This window comes from Phoca vitulina, unplaced genomic scaffold, assembly GCF_004348235.1.
Source record: "Phoca vitulina isolate PV1807 unplaced genomic scaffold, GSC_HSeal_1.0 scaffold65, whole genome shotgun sequence".
NCBI lineage: Eukaryota > Metazoa > Chordata > Mammalia > Carnivora > Phocidae > Phoca > Phoca vitulina.
This window is the reverse complement of record NW_022589768.1, coordinates 5,489,652-5,507,809: the sequence shown is the minus strand read 5'-3', so window position 1 is coordinate 5,507,809 and position 18,158 is coordinate 5,489,652. Positions and strand designations below refer to the sequence as shown.

Below are 18,158 nucleotides of genomic sequence, written 5' to 3'. Positions count from 1 at the left end.
GTGTGTTGGCTCCATGCAGAACCAAGTGACAGGCCATGGCTTCCGGGGGGGTGGGCAGATACCCGTCCTGTGCACCGGGGTGGGCAGGGCCAGCACTCCTGGCCGCGTCTCCAGGCTCCCCTCCTGCGTGCTGCCCTAAGCAGCCCTCCACCTCACGCCGCCGCCTCTTCCTTCAGTGCATCACCAACAGTGCCCGGGAGAGGAGGATCACCTCATCCCTGCAACTCCCAGACCGTGTGCTGAACTTCCTCAAGGACCACTTCCTGATGGACGGGCAGGTCCGCAGCCGCCTCCTGCTGCTGCAGCCCCAGGCCCGCTACCAGCGTGTGGCCGTCCACCGGGTGCCTGGCCTGCACCGCACCTATGACGTGCTCTTCCTGGGCACCGGTGAGTGCCCACAGCAGGGCAGCTTCGGGGTCGAGGAGCCCCGGCTGTTGGGATGTGGGTCTGAGTGCCGTCCGTGTTCCAGGTGATGGCCGGCTGCACAAGGCGGTGGCCGTGGGCTCCAGGGTGCACATCATTGAGGAGCTCCAGATCTTCCCCCCGGGACAGCCCGTCCAGAACCTGCTCCTGGACGCCAGCAGGGTGAGCTGGAGGAAGAGCCAGGGGAGCGTGCTCGGCTGCCCCTCTGCCATGGACTGGCGGGCCCCAGCCAGCTTTTCCTCCCTGGCGCCAGCAGGAGGGAAAGATCCAGGCTCGTGGCATAAGGCAGCACAAAGCGGGGTGCCGGGAGCGTGAGAGGAGGCTCCCTGGGGAGTGGCCGGGTGCGGCTGTGGGTGGTGGCCCTGGCCTCCCGCTCCTGCCCCTCAGCCCCGTGTCCGTGTCCGTACAGGGACTGCTCTACGCCGCCGCGTCCTCCGGCGTGGTCCAGGTGCCCGTCGCCAACTGCAGCCTATACCAAAGCTGTGGGGACTGCGTCCTCGCCCGGGACCCCTACTGCGCTTGGAGCAGTTCCAGGTGCAGGCACGTCAGCCTCTACCGGCCTGAGACGGCCTCCAGGTGAGAGCCCCCCGGCCCTGCGCGCTGGGCCTCGGCGCACCTCCCCTAGGCCCTCTGTAGAAGCCCCACGGGCGGCACGATCAGGAACCGGCTCCCCTTCTGACTCTCAGAAGCGTTCCGCTTGGGGCCGTAAATGATGATTGCCTTACCCGGCTGTAGAGCCGGGGACCTCGTTTGCTAAAGTATGAAGTGGCACGGCTCTGAAAAGCTTTGCAGGAGGTTGTGGATTGGCGTGTGCATGTGTTCAACGAAAAATAAGAGCTGCGTGACAATCCGTTAACAAACCGATTAAAAATCGCTTTCAGAAGCACTAAATTGGGTTTGTAAGATGTTCGTATAGAAAACTTGAGAAGTAGAGGTCAACAAAACAAAAACTCTCCCGAATCCCACCACCTAGAGAGAACTGCAGTGAGGTTTTGATACATACCCTCCCGGGTTTTTCTATATATATGTGTGATAAACAAAAATACATGTATTTTAAATAAAAATGGACTCTGTCCCATTCGTAGCGTCCTTGCTTCACACACAGACCTGGTGCCAGTTTTATATTTCAAAGAATCCCATTTGAGCACACGCGTGTGCACCTGGAAGGACACGCCCAAACTGCCACCTGTCACGACCACCACCGGCTGGTAGATGGTGTGGACTCCTGTAGTGTTTTCAGCGTTTGTACTTGGTTGAGTTTTTTTAGGTTTTGTGAGTGTATCACGGATTACTTTTATTCTTTATTATGTTTTATTAAGCAAGTGCGTGCACGTGCATTGCTTTAAAAGAGAGCCATGCGTATAGATCCAGCTGTCCTTCCAGAAAGGTCCATGTTGCTTTTGTAGTGCAGGGAAGTATTGTAGTGAATTGTATTTGAAATAAATACTGTGTAGACAGAGGAGATGTTGGTTCAGACCCTGCAGGGCAGTCAGCCTGGGGAAACCACCTGCCTTTTACTCCGGCTTCGGGCCCGGCGCTCCCTGAGCCCCAGGCCCTTGCGGGGCCGCAGGGCCAGAGAAGCGCCATGTGCTGCACTGGGGATGGGGCCAAGCGGGTGCATGGTGGTTTCCTGGCCTCCCTCTGAGTCTCTCTGGTCCTCAGGCCATGGATCCAGGACATTGAGGGGGCTAACACCAGGGATCTCTGCAATACTTCCTCCCCCGGGCCCCGGTCTTCTGTACTAACAGGTAAGTCGCCCTGAGAAGGGTTGGAGCTGAGGGGGGGGGCCGGGTCTGCTGAGAAGGCCCCCGCAGGCAGTGGTGGGTGTAAGTGCCTTTCCTCACGACCTCGTCCCAGACTCCCGAGTCGCCAGAGTTGCGCATCATGGCGCAAGGAGTGCAGTCCCGAGAGAGGTGGGGTGAGCCTGGGGCTCCTGTGGATGCCGGTCCGCCCCCCGTTACCCTGGGCTGCTTCTCTCGTCTGTCCATAGGTGAGAAGCGATGTGAGCAAGTCTACTTCCAGCCCAACACGGTGAACACCTTGGCCTGCCCCCTCCTCTCCAACCTAGCCACCCGGCTCTGGCTGCACAATGGTCTCCCTGTCAATGCCTCAGCCTCCTGCCGTGTGTTGCCCACTGGGGACCTGCTGCTGGTGGGCAGCCAGCAGGAACTGGGGTTGTTCCAGTGCTGGTCCCTGGAGGAGGGCTTCCGGCAGCTGGTGGCCTGTTACTACCCAAAGGTGGTGGACGACGTGCTGGCAGACCGAGCCGACCGGAGCGGCAGCGTGCCCGTCGTCATCAGCACGTCCCGGGTGAGCGCACCAGCGGGCGGCAAGGCCAGCTGGGGTGTAGACAAGTCCTACTGGACCGAGTTCCTGGTGATGTGCACGCTGTTTGTGTTCGCCGTGGTGCTCTTCATTTTATTCTTCCTCTATCGGCACCGGGGTGGCATGAAGGTCTTCCTGAAGCAGGGCGAGTGTACCAGTGTGCACCCCAAGGCCCGCCCCGTGGCGCTGCCACCTGAGATCCGGCCGCTGAACGGCGTAGGCCCCCCGAGCACCCCACTCGACCACCGAGGCTACCAGGCCCTGTCAGATAGCTCCCCGGCGCCCCGCGTCTTCACCGAGTCGGAGAAGCGGCCGCTCAGCATCCAGGACAGCTTCGTGGAGGTGTCCCCGGTGTGCCCCCGGCCCCGGGTCCGCCTGGGCTCTGAGATCCGGGACTCCGTGGTGTGAGAGCACACTTCTCGAGGAGTCCACCCTGGCTTCCGAGGCCGTGAGTGCTCAGAGGGGGCCAGCCGGACCGCTGCGCCCCGGGGAACATGACCGTGGCGCCCGGGGTCGGGGCTGATGGAGCCCGCGGGCCTGCTGCTCCTCGGCCAAGTAGCGCGGTCCCCTCCGACCAACCGCCGTGGCCTGGGAGGGCCCGGTTGCAGATGGGGGCCTGCCTGGAAGGGCGGAACAGTGCTCCTTGTGTAAAACTGAGCCCTTTGTTTAAAAAACAATTGCAAATGTGAAGCGATTGAGAAGAACGACACATCACAGAGCTCCCTGGGCGCGAACAGCCGCGCCGCGGGGCCTCAGGGCCATGGCCGACTCACCCAGAGTGCTGGAGACAGAGCTGGCCATCCCCACCAGCTGGCTTCTTCCACCTTCTGCCTTACCCTGCTGCCACCGGCTGCCCCTCGTCCCCGCAGGAGCAGGGGCCGGCTCGGGCTCCGTGGGTCCTGCCTTGCCGGCTGGCCGACTCATTACATTTATCATCCCGTCACCTCAGGGACCCGAGGGCCACGCTGCCACCGCAGCTGTCACAAGGCCTTGGGCTCAGACTCACCTGCTGGACCTCTCCGGCCTGTATCAGGCTGTGGCCACGTGCGAGGGGCAGCGTGAGCCCAGGAGAGAGTTTAGGACGATGGACGCCTTTCCCTTGAAGTCAAGGAAGAGACTGTTGCCTGCCTTCCTCCAGCCCAGCCTTCAAACCCATCCACCCCGGACTCCTCCCCAGAGCCCAGCCCCCGGTCCATCCCCTCTACCTGCCCGCTCCCCCTCTAAGGGGTATTGACACTGCCCTACACAGGAACCCCGAGTTTATGTGGGTTTTATATTTTTTTTTATAAGAGGCACTTTACTTTTTTTTTTTTTAATAAAATCTAAAGAACAGAAACAGAATCATGGCCCTTCCTCTCAAAAGACTGTTCCTTTTTTGAGGTTGGTCCAGTGGTCTGAATTTTGAGGAGTTCTGAGCCTCCACTTTCCAGGGGCTAGTGGGCCAGAGCCATCCTGGCCTGGCCGACTCCCATCTCCCAGGGGAGTGTGGTCCTAAAGGTGGGAAGTTTAATGCACTGATGGGAGGGGCAAGGAATTCGTTCGTTTTCCCTCAACCCCTTTACTCTGCACCTCCCCCAGTTCGGTTCAGGGTGGGAGCACAGAGGACCAGAGGTTTTGTCATGTTTTTTGGTTTTTGTTTTTTTCTTTAATTTAAAAAATGTTTATTTTTTTAAATGATCATACAGTGAACTTGGCAGAGGGTTTTTCTTTTGGCACACAGTTGTCTAAATTTTTACATGTGTGGAAATTCTGTAAGCACCACCAGCGTCAGGATACAGAGTTCCATCTGTCGGGCTGCCCCTTCCTGCTCCCACCCTCGCGAGGGGAGGGCCGGCTGGGCTGCAGTCTGACTTCCTGCTGGCCCTTTAGATCCTGTTCTTTCCAGTATGACCGAAGGCTTCTGGAAGTCCAGTCCTTCCTCATACCACTGTTTCTAGTATCACGCAAAGGGTCAAAACGTCTAAACCTTTATTATAGATCAGTAGAACATAAACAGAGCGATGACAGCGACAGAAGGAGAGAGGCCCTGGTCTGGAGGGGCCTTCCCTGCCTGGAGCAGGACCACACGGTGCCAGCTCTGGGCTAGGCCAGCTCGGCCGGCCCTGGCAACACAGGCACGACCTCGGCCACAGCTCAGCAGTGGAAAGGCTCTCTGACGGGGTGCTCGCTGGGACACACGCCGTGGCTCCTGTCACAGGACGATCTTAAAGGAGCTGAACAAGAGAAGAGTGGGTCGGGTTTTCTGCTGAAAGAGGAGGGGAGGGGCTAACCCCAAACTTGCCCACATCTTCCCTAAGACCCTTTGGAATGGGCTGTCCCACGTCTGTCCCTCCCCTTTGGAAGAGCTACCCTGAGACCCTGAGAGGAACTGGGGCTTTCCCGGCCCGGCTGCTGCCGCCCATCCTGACATCCCAGACCCAGGTGCAGCAGATGGGGACCCAGAACGAGGGGGGACCGCGACCGTCCTACCTGGCGAAGTCCGGTGAACGGGAGATGACGTGCTGAAACTCTGAGAGGTTGATGGTGCCATCCCTATCGATGTCAGACTCTTCCAGGATCTGGGGAAGGGAGAGCTTCAGGCCTAGTCCCAGCCCTTCCCTCTGGCTCCCTGGCCCACCCCAGCCCGGCTACTCACGTTGTCAATGAGCTGTTTCATCTCTGAAGCACTAAGACGAGTGTCCTCACCCTGTCCTGTGAGGCAGTTCACGAGGTGACTCAGGTCTTCCCGGTTCAAGGTTCCATCATCATCAAAGTCTAGAGACAGACACAGGAAGCCAGAAAGAATGTGGTCAGGGGGAGCCTCCAGGCTCCACAGAAGGCCCCCAGGTCCCGAGCGGTACACCACCACCAAGACCATGTGGGGACAGGCCTGTGTCCCGCCCAGCTGCTCCTGGCTCTCACCGAAGATGCGGAAGGCATAGTGGGACTTGATGTCTGGAGTCGCTGTGTCACTGAACACACTGAGGAGGTCCAGGAAGTCCTCGAAACTCAGGCTGTCCCTGGCTGGGGATGTGGAGAAGACCCTGCAGATTCGCTCCTTGAAGGGGTTGGCCTAGACAAGAGAGCCTTGTGTGAAGGCCACAGGTGCAGCCCAGGTCACACACTCCTCACACCCTACCAGGAACGGGAGGAAGCAGGTCACAGTACCCGCTCCATGAGCTCAGGCTCACAGGAGAGAAGGATCAGTCTTTTAGGGCCAGCATGGAGGGCAGGAGGACCACCTGACTTGGGGAAGGGACAGGGATGGCTTCCTGTGAGTCAGTTTAACCCAAAGGCAGGCCTAGGGGCAGAGAAGGAAGATGAAAGCATCCTAAGCAAAGAGAACAAGATGGGCTGGTTACTTGAAAACACATTTACTTGAACACTCACTGTGTTATAGGCACTAGGCCAAGCGCTTTGCATAAAAATTTTCGCAGTCGGGCGCCCTGGGTGTCTCAGTCAGCTGTCAGACTCTTGATTTCCGCTCAGGGTGGTGAGATGGAGCCCCTCGTCAGGCTCCGTGTGGGGTCGGCTTGTCCCTCTCCCTGCCCTTCCCCCGACTCTCTCTCCCAAATAAATAAGAATCTTTAAAAAATTTTTTTCACAGCAACCCTATGGAGAGGCAATCAGCCTCTGGAATGGGTTTCTCAAACTTGAATAAGGTAGCTCAACTCCTTTTAAAGGACAAAACTTCTTTGACTCTCCAAGAATATGTCCAAGAATCCCAGTTTGCAAAACACCACTCTGGTTCATTCCACTGGGTGATTTTGGTAAAGCCCTTGTCCCCAGGAAATTAGGGCTAAATGGAGAGAAGACCAGAATGGGGACCAGTGACCATATGATCTCCGAGACAAACTGCAGAGGGAGGGTGGGGGACTGGCACCTTGAGCTCTGGAAGGCTGAGGATCTGCTCCAAGGACACTCGCATCTGCAGTGACTCCTCCACGCTCCGGTGCTCTGGGGGGAGCAACTCACAAAACCGCCTGTGGGCTCTGGCAGAAGGAGAGGAACCTGTTGGCAAACCTTCCTGTGTGTATTACATCCCCACTCCTTGCCTTGCTACCCTTTATAAACCCGGTGAGGAGCTAAGGCACATACACAGAACTTCTCAGGCATCAGGCACAAGCCAAAGGGAGACTACCCGTGTAGTCCCGTATGTAGAAGCCCGTATGTCACAAGACTATGGGCTGAGAGTGCATTCATGCCATGGGTATTTACTGAGGGCCTAAAGCATGCCAGGCACTGTACTGGGCATTGGTTCTAGAGCTCCCTGAGGGATGGAGAGGCTGCAAAAGGAGCCAGAAGTTGGCCCTGAAAAACAGGGAGAAAAGAGTTTGAAATCTCTTTCCCATTTCACTCCAGGAAGCTCCAGCAAAGCCTCCCCCTTTGTAGCAACTACCCTAAACGATCTCTTCCTCAGCCCTCACCTCCTTCCCACTGGGATTATTTTTGCCAAGGGAAGCCAAGGAATCTCCTCTCTCAAGTGCCTTGACCACAAAAAGCTGGCACGCGGCGAGGAAGGGGGTTCCGGCCCGAGTTCAAATCCTCTCACTTGGAGTGTAGTCTTAGGCAAGTTACCAAACTTCTCTGAAACCTGTTTCATTGTCCCGGCACCTCCCTCCTGAGGATTAAATTGGGTAACGCAGGCAACCACTTCGCACAGTTCCTGGCGCACGGAGAGTGCTCAGTGAGCGTTAACGGTCACCGTGTTGATTCAGATCAAGTTACCGGGAGCCAGGCTCCGGGTCGGCGAAGTCCGCGGAGAGCCACAGCAGCCCCTGCCGGGCTGGGGCAGGAAGTTCGGTTACGCAGAAGCCCGCGGAGCGCAGGCCGCGGAGCGCAGGCCCCGGAGCGCCCAGCCGGGCCGAGGCTGCTAGGTGGCCCCCGCGGTGCGCAGCGGGGCCCCCGAGCCGGCAGGGAGGGCGGGACCGGCGGAGGGCACTGCCCGGGGCTCGGGGCCCGGACGCCAGCTCCGGCTCGGCCGCGGACCGCAGGCGGGCGCCTGTCACTCCCTGTGCGGGGCCCTCAGTTTGCCCGTCTGTGGACAGAGCCCCCCACCCCCGACGCCGCCGCTAGAGGATCCGGGAGCTGAGGTTCGACAACGGCACTTACAGGAGGATCTCCTGCTTGGTCAGGAACGTCAAGTCCTGGAAGGCAAAACGGGAGGGGTTCAGCGAGCCTCCCGGAGGCCGCGCCAGCTCTGTCGCCCGCCCCGGGACCCCGCTCCCCAGCGCAGGCCCGCGCGCAAACTCCCCGGGGACCGGCGTCCCGCGCACCTGGTACTCGGCCAACAGCTCCTTGGACAGGCGACTGCCCGAGCCCCCCATCGTCGCGCCGCGCGCACAGCTCCGCCAACTTGCCTCGGGGCGCCGGCAACTTTTTCACTTCCGCCCTCGGGCCGCGTCACCGCCCCGTCCCCGCGGCAACCGCTCCTGGGGCCACCGCCCCCGGGCCCGCCCCCCTCCTTAAAGTGCCCAGGCGCTCCCGGCCCGGTTCCGCCGGCCGGCTCCCCGCTCCGGGCTGTCCGCGGCGAGCTGGAGGCGGGGCCCGGAGCGGGGCCGGACGCTCCGGGGCGGGGCCCAGGCTGCACGGCCCCGCCTCCTGAGTGGGCGGGACGAGCCCCGTCGCGTGCGAGCGGACTGGCTGCGCATGCGTTCGGGACGCCACAGCCTCGCCATGGCCCGGATACGAGCTTGCGGCAAGTGTCGCGTTGCGTCCTTCTCCACTGCTGTCGGTGGTGGCGGCGGCCTTGGGCGCGATAGGGGCCCAAGGGAAGTACCTGGAGCCTGGAAATCCGGGAAAGCTCGAGACTCGCTACGTGGCCGAAGGCGGCCAAGCCGCGCATTGGCGCGGCGACGACTTTTTCACCCAGACGCTGCCACTGCGCCCGCGCCGCACGTGTTGCAGCCCGCATGCCACCTCCAGAAATGACCGGAACCTTGCGGCCCACTGAGGCTGTGCGCTGAGGGTCTGCAGACTGCGGGAGCCGTGCATAGTGATCTTCGATTTTCACAAGAGCCCTGCAAGGTAGGTTCCCATTTTACAAATGTGGAAAACAGGTCCGGGGGAAGGGTTCGACTGGCTTGTTTAGGCTCCGGCATTTAGAGAGCGGTCACCCCGGTCTAAGGTTCTTCTCACGGCTTCCCAATCCTGTAGACCTCACTCGAGCCGACCCCGCGCCCAGAGCTCTTGTTCGCTCTTGTCGCCTCTCAACCCCTGGGACAATGCTTGGCCCGGAGTAGGCTCTCAACAAACTGGATGCATGAATGCATGAACGAACCTCCACTGTTCCAGAAGTTGAGGATCCCAAGCTGAGAGAGGAGGTGGAGGTGAGATTAATTCTTTTGTTTTCAGCTTTATTGATGTATAATTGACAACGTTGTAGGGATTAGTTCTTGATTCTCCTGATTCATTCTACTTGCTGATCTTTGTAAAGTCTAGATCTGATCATGGTGATTTGAGCTTAAAACTAATAAATGGTTAAAAACCGATATACTGGCCCTCTGAAATCTGACTTCAGCCTCTCTCTGCCCTCTCCTCTTGGCTTTCTGGGTTCCCGCCACAATGGGCTCTCTGTTCCTCTTCCATATTAGCCTCTGGGAAGCCTTTCCTGGTTCCCTAGAGTAGATTAGAAATCTTATACTTCCAGAATAGCCTGTGCTTCTCCTTAACAGCACTGTCTCATGTTGGCAACTTATGTTTACTTGGGTGTTGATTGGGTTAATGTCCGCACCACCCCCATCCCCGCTAGACTGTAAGCTCCATGAAGAGCTACGAGAATCGTGATCTACAAGATCTGATAGGTGGCAGTTGTTGAGTAAATGACTGACCGTAGCTTCCCCAGCACTCAATAAGGTGTTCATCTGAGAGTGGCTTTAGGAAGACTCACTGTCTCAACATGGGAGTCCGACCATTGTGGAAATAATTCCGTTCCAAGAAATGGAGGCTGCAAAGCAGTGAGAACACCAAAACCAGCCAAAGTGAGTGGTTCCATCCCAACCTGATCCTCTTGACAGCAGGCTCTTTCTGTACAAGAAATCGGTTAGTATAATGATAGGCAAAGAACAGGGAGCTGTCATAGTGTCCCCGGTACTAGACTGAGGGGAGGGAGCACCGGCCAGCGAAGGCCAGTCCCTGGACTCTGGTGAGACTATCTCTTCGCAGTGAAGATGTGGGAATTGGCCCTGTGCCATGGGGACCAGCTGTGACATAGATCTCTCCGCCACCTCACTCGGTGCTGAACCCTTCATTAAACAACCTTCTGGTTATAATTTGGCTTCCTGGTAGATGTTTGTACAGAGGAGGGACCATACTGATTAGCCAATAGGAACATTTCGTGCTCTTTGGCGTGTTTCTCATTATACGTTGTTGAATAGGCATTCTGAGTCTGCTTAGCATGCTGTCCTGCCTGTGCTTGACCAGCTCTTGAAACACTGTGAAACTGAGTTGCTGAAATACCTTTTTTTTTTTAATTTAAATTCAGTTAGCCAACGTATAGTGCATCAGCTAATATACTTTTAAAAACAGCTTCTAGTGTTTCTTGTTGTGAAATTATTTTATTTCTTAGTTGGATCTCTTCAAGTTTTGTTCATAACTACCAACTCTTGGATTTGAATTCCACTTTTTTTTTTTTTTTCCCCAAGACATCTTTTCCCTATTTATAATATTATTTCCTTCTTCCTGTTTCCCCTGGGACATGAGGTAGGAGAGCCACACCAGGTTTGCCCGAGGGGGTGACATTTGATCTGAGACCTGCAGGGGTCAGCCCTGTGAAGAAAATCTGGGAAAAGGGTATATTGTAGGCAGGAAGCACAGAAAGCAAGGCCCTGAGCTGGAACAAGTTCAGTAAGTGAGGAGCAGAGTAGGCGAAGGGAAGAGTGGAATGAGAGGAGGCGAACGAGGGAGGCACACCTAAGCCTTATGGACTTTATTCTAGGGGCTCAAGGTCACATCCCTAGTGAGTAATAGAGCAGGAATTCAAACACCTGGTCAGCCAGTAAGGCTTGATCTCTCACCTTTGTCCCAGGATGATACCCAACTCACAAGCTTGTTGTGAAGGTAGGTCACCTGAGAGAACTTAGAAAGCCCCCAGCCATGCCTGGCACAAGATAAACATGTGGCCAGTGCTCCCTTGTTCCTGGTTTTCGTGGAAAGGTTTGATCCTCTCACGTGGTCACTGCTGATTGATCACTGTAAGGTAATTCTTCTTTATTCACAGGTAATGCTTTGTGCCTACTAGCTCACTTTAATGTAAATATGACTGTGCCCACTTTCTATTGATCAATATGTCTTTACTCGTATTTTTAGCCTCCTGGTATCATCTTGGTCCTGGGTCCTTGGTCCTAGCCCTTGGCTTAAAATGTTATTCCATATTTGTATCTAATCCACCCCTTACCCTTGACCTCCACGTTTGACTGTCAGCTGCCTGTACCACTTCTCAGATGCTCAGGCTGCATCTCAAGCTCAGTAATCAGAACTGAACTCTCGATCCCCCCCTTCTTCTAATCAATCTACTCCCACCCCCACCCTGCCCTCAGCTCCTCCATCTCTCTAAAGGCCACTATGGTGTACCTCGTTCCTGAAGCTGAGACCCTCCCAGGTCTTCCTGGTGCCTCAGTCCCCCTAGCCAGCTTGTCAGCAGGCCCTGTTGGTTTGGCCTTCCAAACAGGACCCGCGTCCCCTGCTCTCTATCGCCGTTCCCACCTGTGCCGTCCAGTCACCCTCTCGCTCACCTGGCCATCAGAGTTGCCTCCCAAATGGTCTCCTTCCCCTTTGCTCCCCTACATCCCCCTTCCACACAGCAGTCTGAAAAAAGTTTATGAAGTATCACATGGTGCTTCTGCTTAGAAACTGCCAGTGATTCCTTATTCCATTTAGAATAAAACCCAGGCGCCTGAGCATGATGCATAAGGGCCGCAGCGAATCTGGCCCCTGCTTTCTTCTCCAGCCTCGTTTGCCCCCCTCCCCTTGTTGGCCATGCTCCAGTTAACACTGGCCTTCCTGTTCTCGGAACAGGCCAAACACCTGCCTGACTCGGACCTTGGACTTGAGCTTCCTTTCCTAGAACACATTTTCCTTGGCTCCTCATTGCAGGTGTCCGCTCATTTTGCATGTCTTTGCTCAGCTGTCCCCCCAGAGAGCTGTACCCCGCCCTATTCTTGAAGTACAATGCCCTGGTCCCACGTTTTATTAGTTATCCTTTATCGTATCACATGTTTGTTTTCCACAGAATGCCAATACCATGAGCAGTTAACATGTTCATTTCGCTCCTTGTCTGACTCTACCACGGGATGTAAGTTCCATGACAATAGGGGCCCTTTTCATCTTATTCGCTACTGTGCCCTCATTGCCTCATACGTAGCAGTTACTTTTTTTTTTTTTTTAAGATTTTATTTATTTATTTGAGAGAGAGAGAGCACAAGAGAGGGGAGGGTCAGAGGGAGAAACAGACTCCCCACTGAGCAGGGAGCCCGATCCTGATCCCGGGACTCCAGGATCATGACCTGAGCTGAAGGCAGTCGCTTAACCAACTGAGCCACCCAGGCGCCCCACTTTTTTTTTTTTTTTTTTGGTAAAGATTTATTTATTTTATTTTTAATTTTATTATTATTTTTTAAGATTTTTAAATTTATTTATTTGACAGAGAGAGACACGGTGAGAGAGGGAACACAAGCAGGGGGAGAGGGAGAGGGAGAAGCAGGCTTCCCACCGAGCAGGGAGCCCAATGCGGGGCTCGATCCCAGGACCCTGGGATCATGACCCGAGCCGAAGGCAGACGCCCAACGACTAAGCCACCCAGGCACCCCTATTTTATTTTTTTAAGATCTTATTTATTTATTTATTTGACAGAGAGAGAGCACAAGCGGGGGGAAAAGGGAGAAGCAGGTTCCCAGCTGAGCAGGGAGCCGCATGCGGGGCTCCATCCCAGGACCCTGGGATCATGACCTGAGCCAAAGGCAGATGGCTAACTGACTGAGCCACCCAGGCGCCTCAAGATTTATTTATTTTAAAGAGGGAGAAAGACCGGGTGGGGGGAGGGGCAGAGGGAGAGAGAATCTCAGGCAGAATCCCCACTGAGCACGGAGCACAACACAGGCTCAGTCCATCTCACGACCTTGAGATCATGACCTGAGCTGAAACTAAGAGTCAGACACTCAACTGACTGAGCCCCCCAGGCGCCCCTAAATGTACAGTTCGGTAGTGATAAGTATATTCACGTTATTGTGTAACCAATCTCTACAACTTTCTCATCTTAAAAAATTGAAACTCTATACCCTTTAAACTCAACTTTTGATAGCTCATTTTGTATGTTTTTTAATGTTTCCTTTCTGTTTTATTCATGTGAAGTTTCTGGACCAGCAGAGCTGAGGGAACCCAGACTTGAAGTGAAGCGAAGCAGCTCTGCTGAGGTGAGCCTCCTTGTGAAGTCCTGTCTGAGCCAACAGCAGGCCCTTGTCCCTGACACCTCCGGGTCCACAGGGCTCCAGGGGCCCCGTGGGAGATGAAGGTAGCCATCCATTTCCCCCTGAAGGATTGGCCGTGGCACTTACGCACGTACTGGGCCATCCTCACCCAAATGGCTCTATGCCTGGCCATTTGGAATCCCTACCGAACAGTGGGAAAGCTGTTCCCATAAAAGGAGTAGACGGCTTTGAAACCCTGGCCATTCTTATACAATGGAACACTGCTAGTTTTCTGGAGGGCAGTTTGATAGAGTGTGTGTCAAAAGCCTGACCCAGTGGTTGGGATTTTATTTTAAAGAAAAATAAAAACATGTCTGGAAACAGATACACAGGATGTTCATTGCAACAAACAGATATGAAACTGGCAACAACCTATATGTTATTTATTTATTTATTTATTTATTTAGAGAGGGTGAGTGGGGGGAGGGGCAGGGAGAAAGCGAGAGAGAATCCCAAGCAGACTCCGAGCTGAGCATGGAACCCAACATGGGGCTCAATCCCACGACCCCAAGATCATGACCCGAGCCAAAATCAAGAGTCCGATGCTCAACTGACTGAGCCACCCAGGCACCTGGAGCATGTGACTTTTAATCTCAGGGTCGTGAGTTCCAGCCCCACATTGGGCATAGAGATTACTTAATTTAAAAAAAAAAAGCTGGGGCGCCTGGGTGGCTCAGTCGGTTAAGCGTCTGCCTTCGACTCAGGTCATGATTTTAGGGTCCTGGGATCGAGCTCCGTGTCGGGCTCCCTGCTTACTGGAGAGGCTGCTTCTCTCTCTCACCTTCCCTCTCACCTTCCCTCTCCCTTTCTGTCTCTCTCAAATAAATAAATAAAATCTTAAAAAAAGCTGAATGTAAATGATTTTTTTCCGGGCATTGGAATAAGGGTTGTATTTTATCTTTAAAGATTTTTTTCTTCCATTAAGAAAGTTGACTCAATAGGGGCGCCTGGGTGGCTCAGTCAAGTAAGCGTCTGCCTTTGACTCAGGTCGTGATCCCAGGGTCCTGGGATCGAGTCCCACATAGGGCTTCTTGCTCAGTGGGAGTCTGTTTCTCCTTCTCCCGCTCGCCCTGCTTGTGTGCGCACGCGCGCGCTCTCTATCAAATAAATAAATAAAATCTGTAAAAATAAATAAAATAAAATTTCTAGAAGTGGGACAACATCATGTATTTTTCACCTCTTATGACTGTTTCAGGTCAGCGCCATGGCCGCTCCACAGGATTCAAATGAGCCTTCCTATCTGCTCCCTCCAAACAGTAAGGACTGGGAAGAGCAAGGCATCCCTGACTTTGTCTACGGGCAGAAGGAACTTGTGCTGGAAGGGATTCAGTGGCCTAGCACTGCCCCCGGCCTCCCGGACACGCCGCCGCCGTCTCGCTTCGACTCTGCCCTCTGCTCCGCCTGGAGGCAGCGCATGGACCTGGGGCTCTTCCGCTACCGCCTGGGGGAGCTGCAGACCCAGACCCTCCCTGGTGCTGTGGGTTTGGTGGCTCAGCTGAATGTGGAGCGAGGCGTGCAGAGGAGGCGCCCCCAGAACATCCGGAGTGTGAAGCAGCCATTTGACCCTGAACAGTTTAACTTCCACAAGGTCCGGCCAGGAGAAGTGCTCTTCCGTTTGCTCCGGGAGCCCGATCTCCCAGGTGCTCTCCGGCAGGAGGACATCCTCGTCATGATCAATGTCAGCCCCCTGGAGTGGGGCCACGTGCTGCTGGTGCCCGACCCCCGCCGCGGGCTCCCCCAGCGCCTGCTGCCAGGCGCGCTGCGGGCCGGCGTCGAGGCCGTGCTGCTGAGCTCACACCCGGGCTTCCGCGTCGGCTTCAACAGCCTGGGGGGCCTGGCCTCGGTGAACCACCTGCACCTGCACGGCTACTACCTGGCCCGCAGGCTGCCCGTGGAGGGGGCGCCGAGCGAGCCCCTGGACCCTGGCGGCCGTGTGCACCTGCTCCGGGCCCTCCCAGCTCCCGGCTTCCTCTTCTACACAGGCGGGCCGGGGCCGGACCTGGAAGCCCTGATAGGCAGGGTGTGTCGGGCCACTGACTACCTGGCCGAGCACGAGATTGCCCATAATTTATTTGTGACCCGGGGGGCCCCACCTGGAGAGACATCACCCTCCTCCGCTCTCACAGGCGTCCGAGTAATTCTGTGGGCCCGGAAGTCCAGCTTTGGGGTAAAGGAAGACGAGGCGTTCAATGTCGCCCTCTGTGAGCTGGCCGGGCACCTCCCTGTCAAAACGTCCCGGGATTTCGGCAGTCTGACAGAGGCGGCCGCTCTGGCCCTCATTCAAGACTGTCTGCTGCCCTCGGCCCAGGCGGAAGAAGTACGGGCAGCCCTGGTGGCCGTGATAGCCCAGGACGAGCAGTGAGCCTTCTGGAAGTATTTATTTTCTACCTGGTCTAAGTCCCTTTGCACGTGGTCGTTTGGGCTTCCATGACTGCCACCTTACCCGTCTCAGCCCAAGGGGAGGGATAAAGAACTGACAAGTGATCTCTAAAGAGAAGAAACCTTAGAATAAATTGAATGAATGAGCCGTCATGAATGTATCTGCTTCTCATTTTTCCTCTTGGACAAGCCTCAGGGATGTCAGACCTGTTACTAAGAAGGGAGTAGGGGGGCACCTGGCTGGCTCAGGTCCTGATCTCAGGGTTGTGGGATCAAGCCCCCCATCGGGCTCAGTGCAGAGTCTGCTTGAGGTTCTCGCCCTCTCCCCCTGCCCACCCCCCACACACATATGCACACGTGTTCTAAAATAAATCTTTTTAAAAAACAAACAAAAAAAGAGAATGCACAAGAGTTACATACCCTGTGGTTCCTGGGTGGCTCAGTCAGTTGAGCGTCTGCCTTCGGCTCAGGTCATGATCCCAGGGTCCTGGGATTGAGCCCTGCATCGAGCTCCCTGCTCGGTGGGGAGCCTGCTTCTCCCTCTCCCTCTGCCCCTCCCTCTGCTCCTGTGTGTGTGCTCGCCGTCTCGCTCATAAATAAATAAAAATATTAAAAAAAGAGTGACGTATTCCTGACTTTATATATAGACTTTTCATATCAAGTCTTGACAAAGTAATAGGTCAAGTGCCTCTGGCATTGTGCCCCCACTTCTTCTGCCCTCTCCTCTCTGCGTGTTCTCCCCTCGCCTGCCTCCAATGACCGTTTCTTCATCCCTCCCCTCCATTCGGTCTTGCTCCAGCATAGGCCCTTCTTCGGGCACCTTCCCCCCTGCCTGGCCAACCTTGAATTTCCCTCCAGCCCCCAGCACTGAGTTGAGTGTTCCTCCTGTGCATCATCTCGTGTGAAAAAGGCATCTTCACGACTTGAATACCGCCATTTACCAAGAACAGGCTGGCAGAGCAGAGGTCTGGCAACTCGTCTGAGGCCAGACAGCTCACAAGTGCTGGGGTCAGGACCGCAGCCCCGGTGGTCGGCGGCCAGAGGCTGGCTCTGCACTGGTGACTGCCTCTCTAGACAACGGCCCCCATAGTAGTGGTGGTGTCCTTAACAGGTGACAGGCGCTGAGCTGAGGGTCAGGTCCCTGGGTAGCTGGCTTTCTCTGTCCAGGCCTTGTCTGAAGTTCTTACATAGAATTTTAGGGTTGTATATCCCAGAAGATGTTATAAAGTCTCACTGGGTTAAGGCAGAATATGTACCACGAAAAAAAAAAAGTTCATTAAAAAAAAAGTTTAACATTTACATTTAAATATATATTTGACATTTAAATTCCTATAAAAAATTTGGGGTCAACTTCCTCTTTTTGGCACATCGCAGTAATTTTAGCTCATGCTTCTGTGAGCCTTTGCGTATACAAGCTCCAGTAGCATCACTTTGTGTTGCTCGCTCAGTCTGAAGGAAGTACAGATGACCATTACAGCAAAGGGGACTTTGTGTCCCAGGTGATGAGCCCAAATACCAGGTTTTTCCCCCAGGACTGCTGTTCAGAGGAAAGCCTTCTCTGGCCAAACTAAGTTTTTCCATAAGATGGGGTGGGGGGTGTGAAATAGCTTTTCTTTATGGTGGTACTTCTCAGCTGTTTATATAGCTCACGAATTGTCAAGAAGGGAATTCAGAAGCTATTTCTAAGCTGAAGTGTGGAAAACTTAGGGGACCCTCCATACTCACCTTCCAGCACCACAGAAAGATAGGAAGGCATGATCTAGCCCAGCACCTCTCCACCTCTGCTTGCATTTTGGTAGAGGGCCCATATAACCAAGGGGTTTTGGATTTAATCTATTGGGAAACCTTGAAGAGTTTTAAACTGGGGAGTATCCAATTTGCATTAGAAAGAATACTTAAGCTGTCATGGATGGGTGTAGAGGAGGGAAGAACAATCAGAGTCCAATTAAGAGGTTGCTGCACGGTGGCAAATTCAGGCAAGAATTGGTGATGGTTCAGGTCCCAGAATAGTGCCTGGAACGCTCAATATTTGTGCGAAGAATGAGAAAAAAATGATAATCTGGAAGGCAAGGGACTCCAAAGCATTTCAAGAAAGGAGTAACGGAATATATGCTGAAGAAACAGCAAGAAATGTATGAATCCAACAGTGCCCACGTGTTTTTAAAGGAGGGAGATTTTAAAGTGTCCTCTAGATTCAGGCACACGGGATAGTCTTAAAATGACAAGTCGGCCTGAGCGCGGTGGTCAGAGGGTAAGGACGGCAGGAGGAGCAGTGACGGCGACGGTGAAGGAGCGCCACGAGGAGGCCGCTCTGCTACTCAGCGCAGCAGGGCGAGCGCTGCTCACGGATCCTCCCGAGCGCCGAGCGGGTTCAACCCAGGTCACCCAAACACTGAAGGCAGGCAAGCAGGTGTCTGTCCCCAACGCAGGCTTGGCCAAATAGGCTGCGGGGAGACGTGTGCGAAGCGGCGCGAACGCGGAGGGACTGCAGGTCCCGGCTGATGCGCCCCGAGAGCCGCCGCAGAGGCGCAGCCCCGACCGCGACGCCACCACGCCCGCGGCAGGCGTTTCCGCCCGCGCGCAAGATGG

At 55.1% G+C, this 18,158-nt stretch overlaps 3 protein-coding genes across 8 annotated transcripts in view; 2 read left to right on the top strand and 1 right to left on the bottom strand.

The window, feature by feature from the left end:
* The window catches only part of SEMA4B (semaphorin 4B), a 36,584-nt gene extending 32,524 nt beyond the window's left edge, over positions 1-4,060 (top strand). For all 4 annotated transcript variants that reach the window (XM_032391971.1, XM_032391970.1, XM_032391972.1 and 1 more), the window contains 5 exons: positions 177-387; positions 470-585; positions 833-999; positions 2,086-2,171; positions 2,414-4,060. In XM_032391971.1, coding sequence (XP_032247862.1) covers positions 177-387; positions 470-585; positions 833-999; positions 2,086-2,171; positions 2,414-3,156 — 1,323 coding nt within the window. In that variant the 3' untranslated portion in view covers positions 3,157-4,060. The remainder of the gene's footprint in view (positions 1-176; positions 388-469; positions 586-832; positions 1,000-2,085; positions 2,172-2,413) is intronic.
* A 24-nt stretch (positions 4,061-4,084) lies between these two features.
* CIB1 (calcium and integrin binding 1) lies at positions 4,085-8,264 on the bottom strand. Its single transcript, XM_032391973.1, has 7 exons — positions 8,004-8,264; positions 7,840-7,874; positions 6,611-6,719; positions 5,650-5,800; positions 5,384-5,502; positions 5,218-5,306; positions 4,085-4,961 (listed from the first exon to the last, which is right to left on the bottom strand). The coding sequence occupies exons 1-7, from the start codon at positions 8,052-8,054 to the stop codon at positions 4,940-4,942; spliced, it is 576 nt and encodes a 191-aa protein (XP_032247864.1). The 5' UTR covers positions 8,055-8,264; the 3' UTR covers positions 4,085-4,939.
* A 133-nt stretch (positions 8,265-8,397) lies between these two features.
* Positions 8,398-15,866, top strand: GDPGP1 (GDP-D-glucose phosphorylase 1). 3 transcript variants are annotated; one of them, XM_032392129.1, is made up of 4 exons: positions 8,398-8,754; positions 8,884-9,056; positions 13,075-13,136; positions 14,386-15,866. In XM_032392129.1, the coding sequence occupies exon 4, from the start codon at positions 14,395-14,397 to the stop codon at positions 15,550-15,552; it is 1,158 nt and encodes a 385-aa protein (XP_032248020.1). In that variant the 5' UTR covers positions 8,398-8,754; positions 8,884-9,056; positions 13,075-13,136; positions 14,386-14,394; the 3' UTR covers positions 15,553-15,866. The 3 variants fall into 3 exon arrangements, with proteins under 3 accessions (XP_032248020.1, XP_032248021.1, XP_032248018.1); XM_032392130.1 differs by lacking the exon at positions 8,884-9,056; XM_032392127.1 differs by lacking the exons at positions 8,398-8,754; positions 8,884-9,056 and adding an exon at positions 11,818-12,019.
* Positions 15,867-18,158: the final 2,292 nt, after the last annotated feature.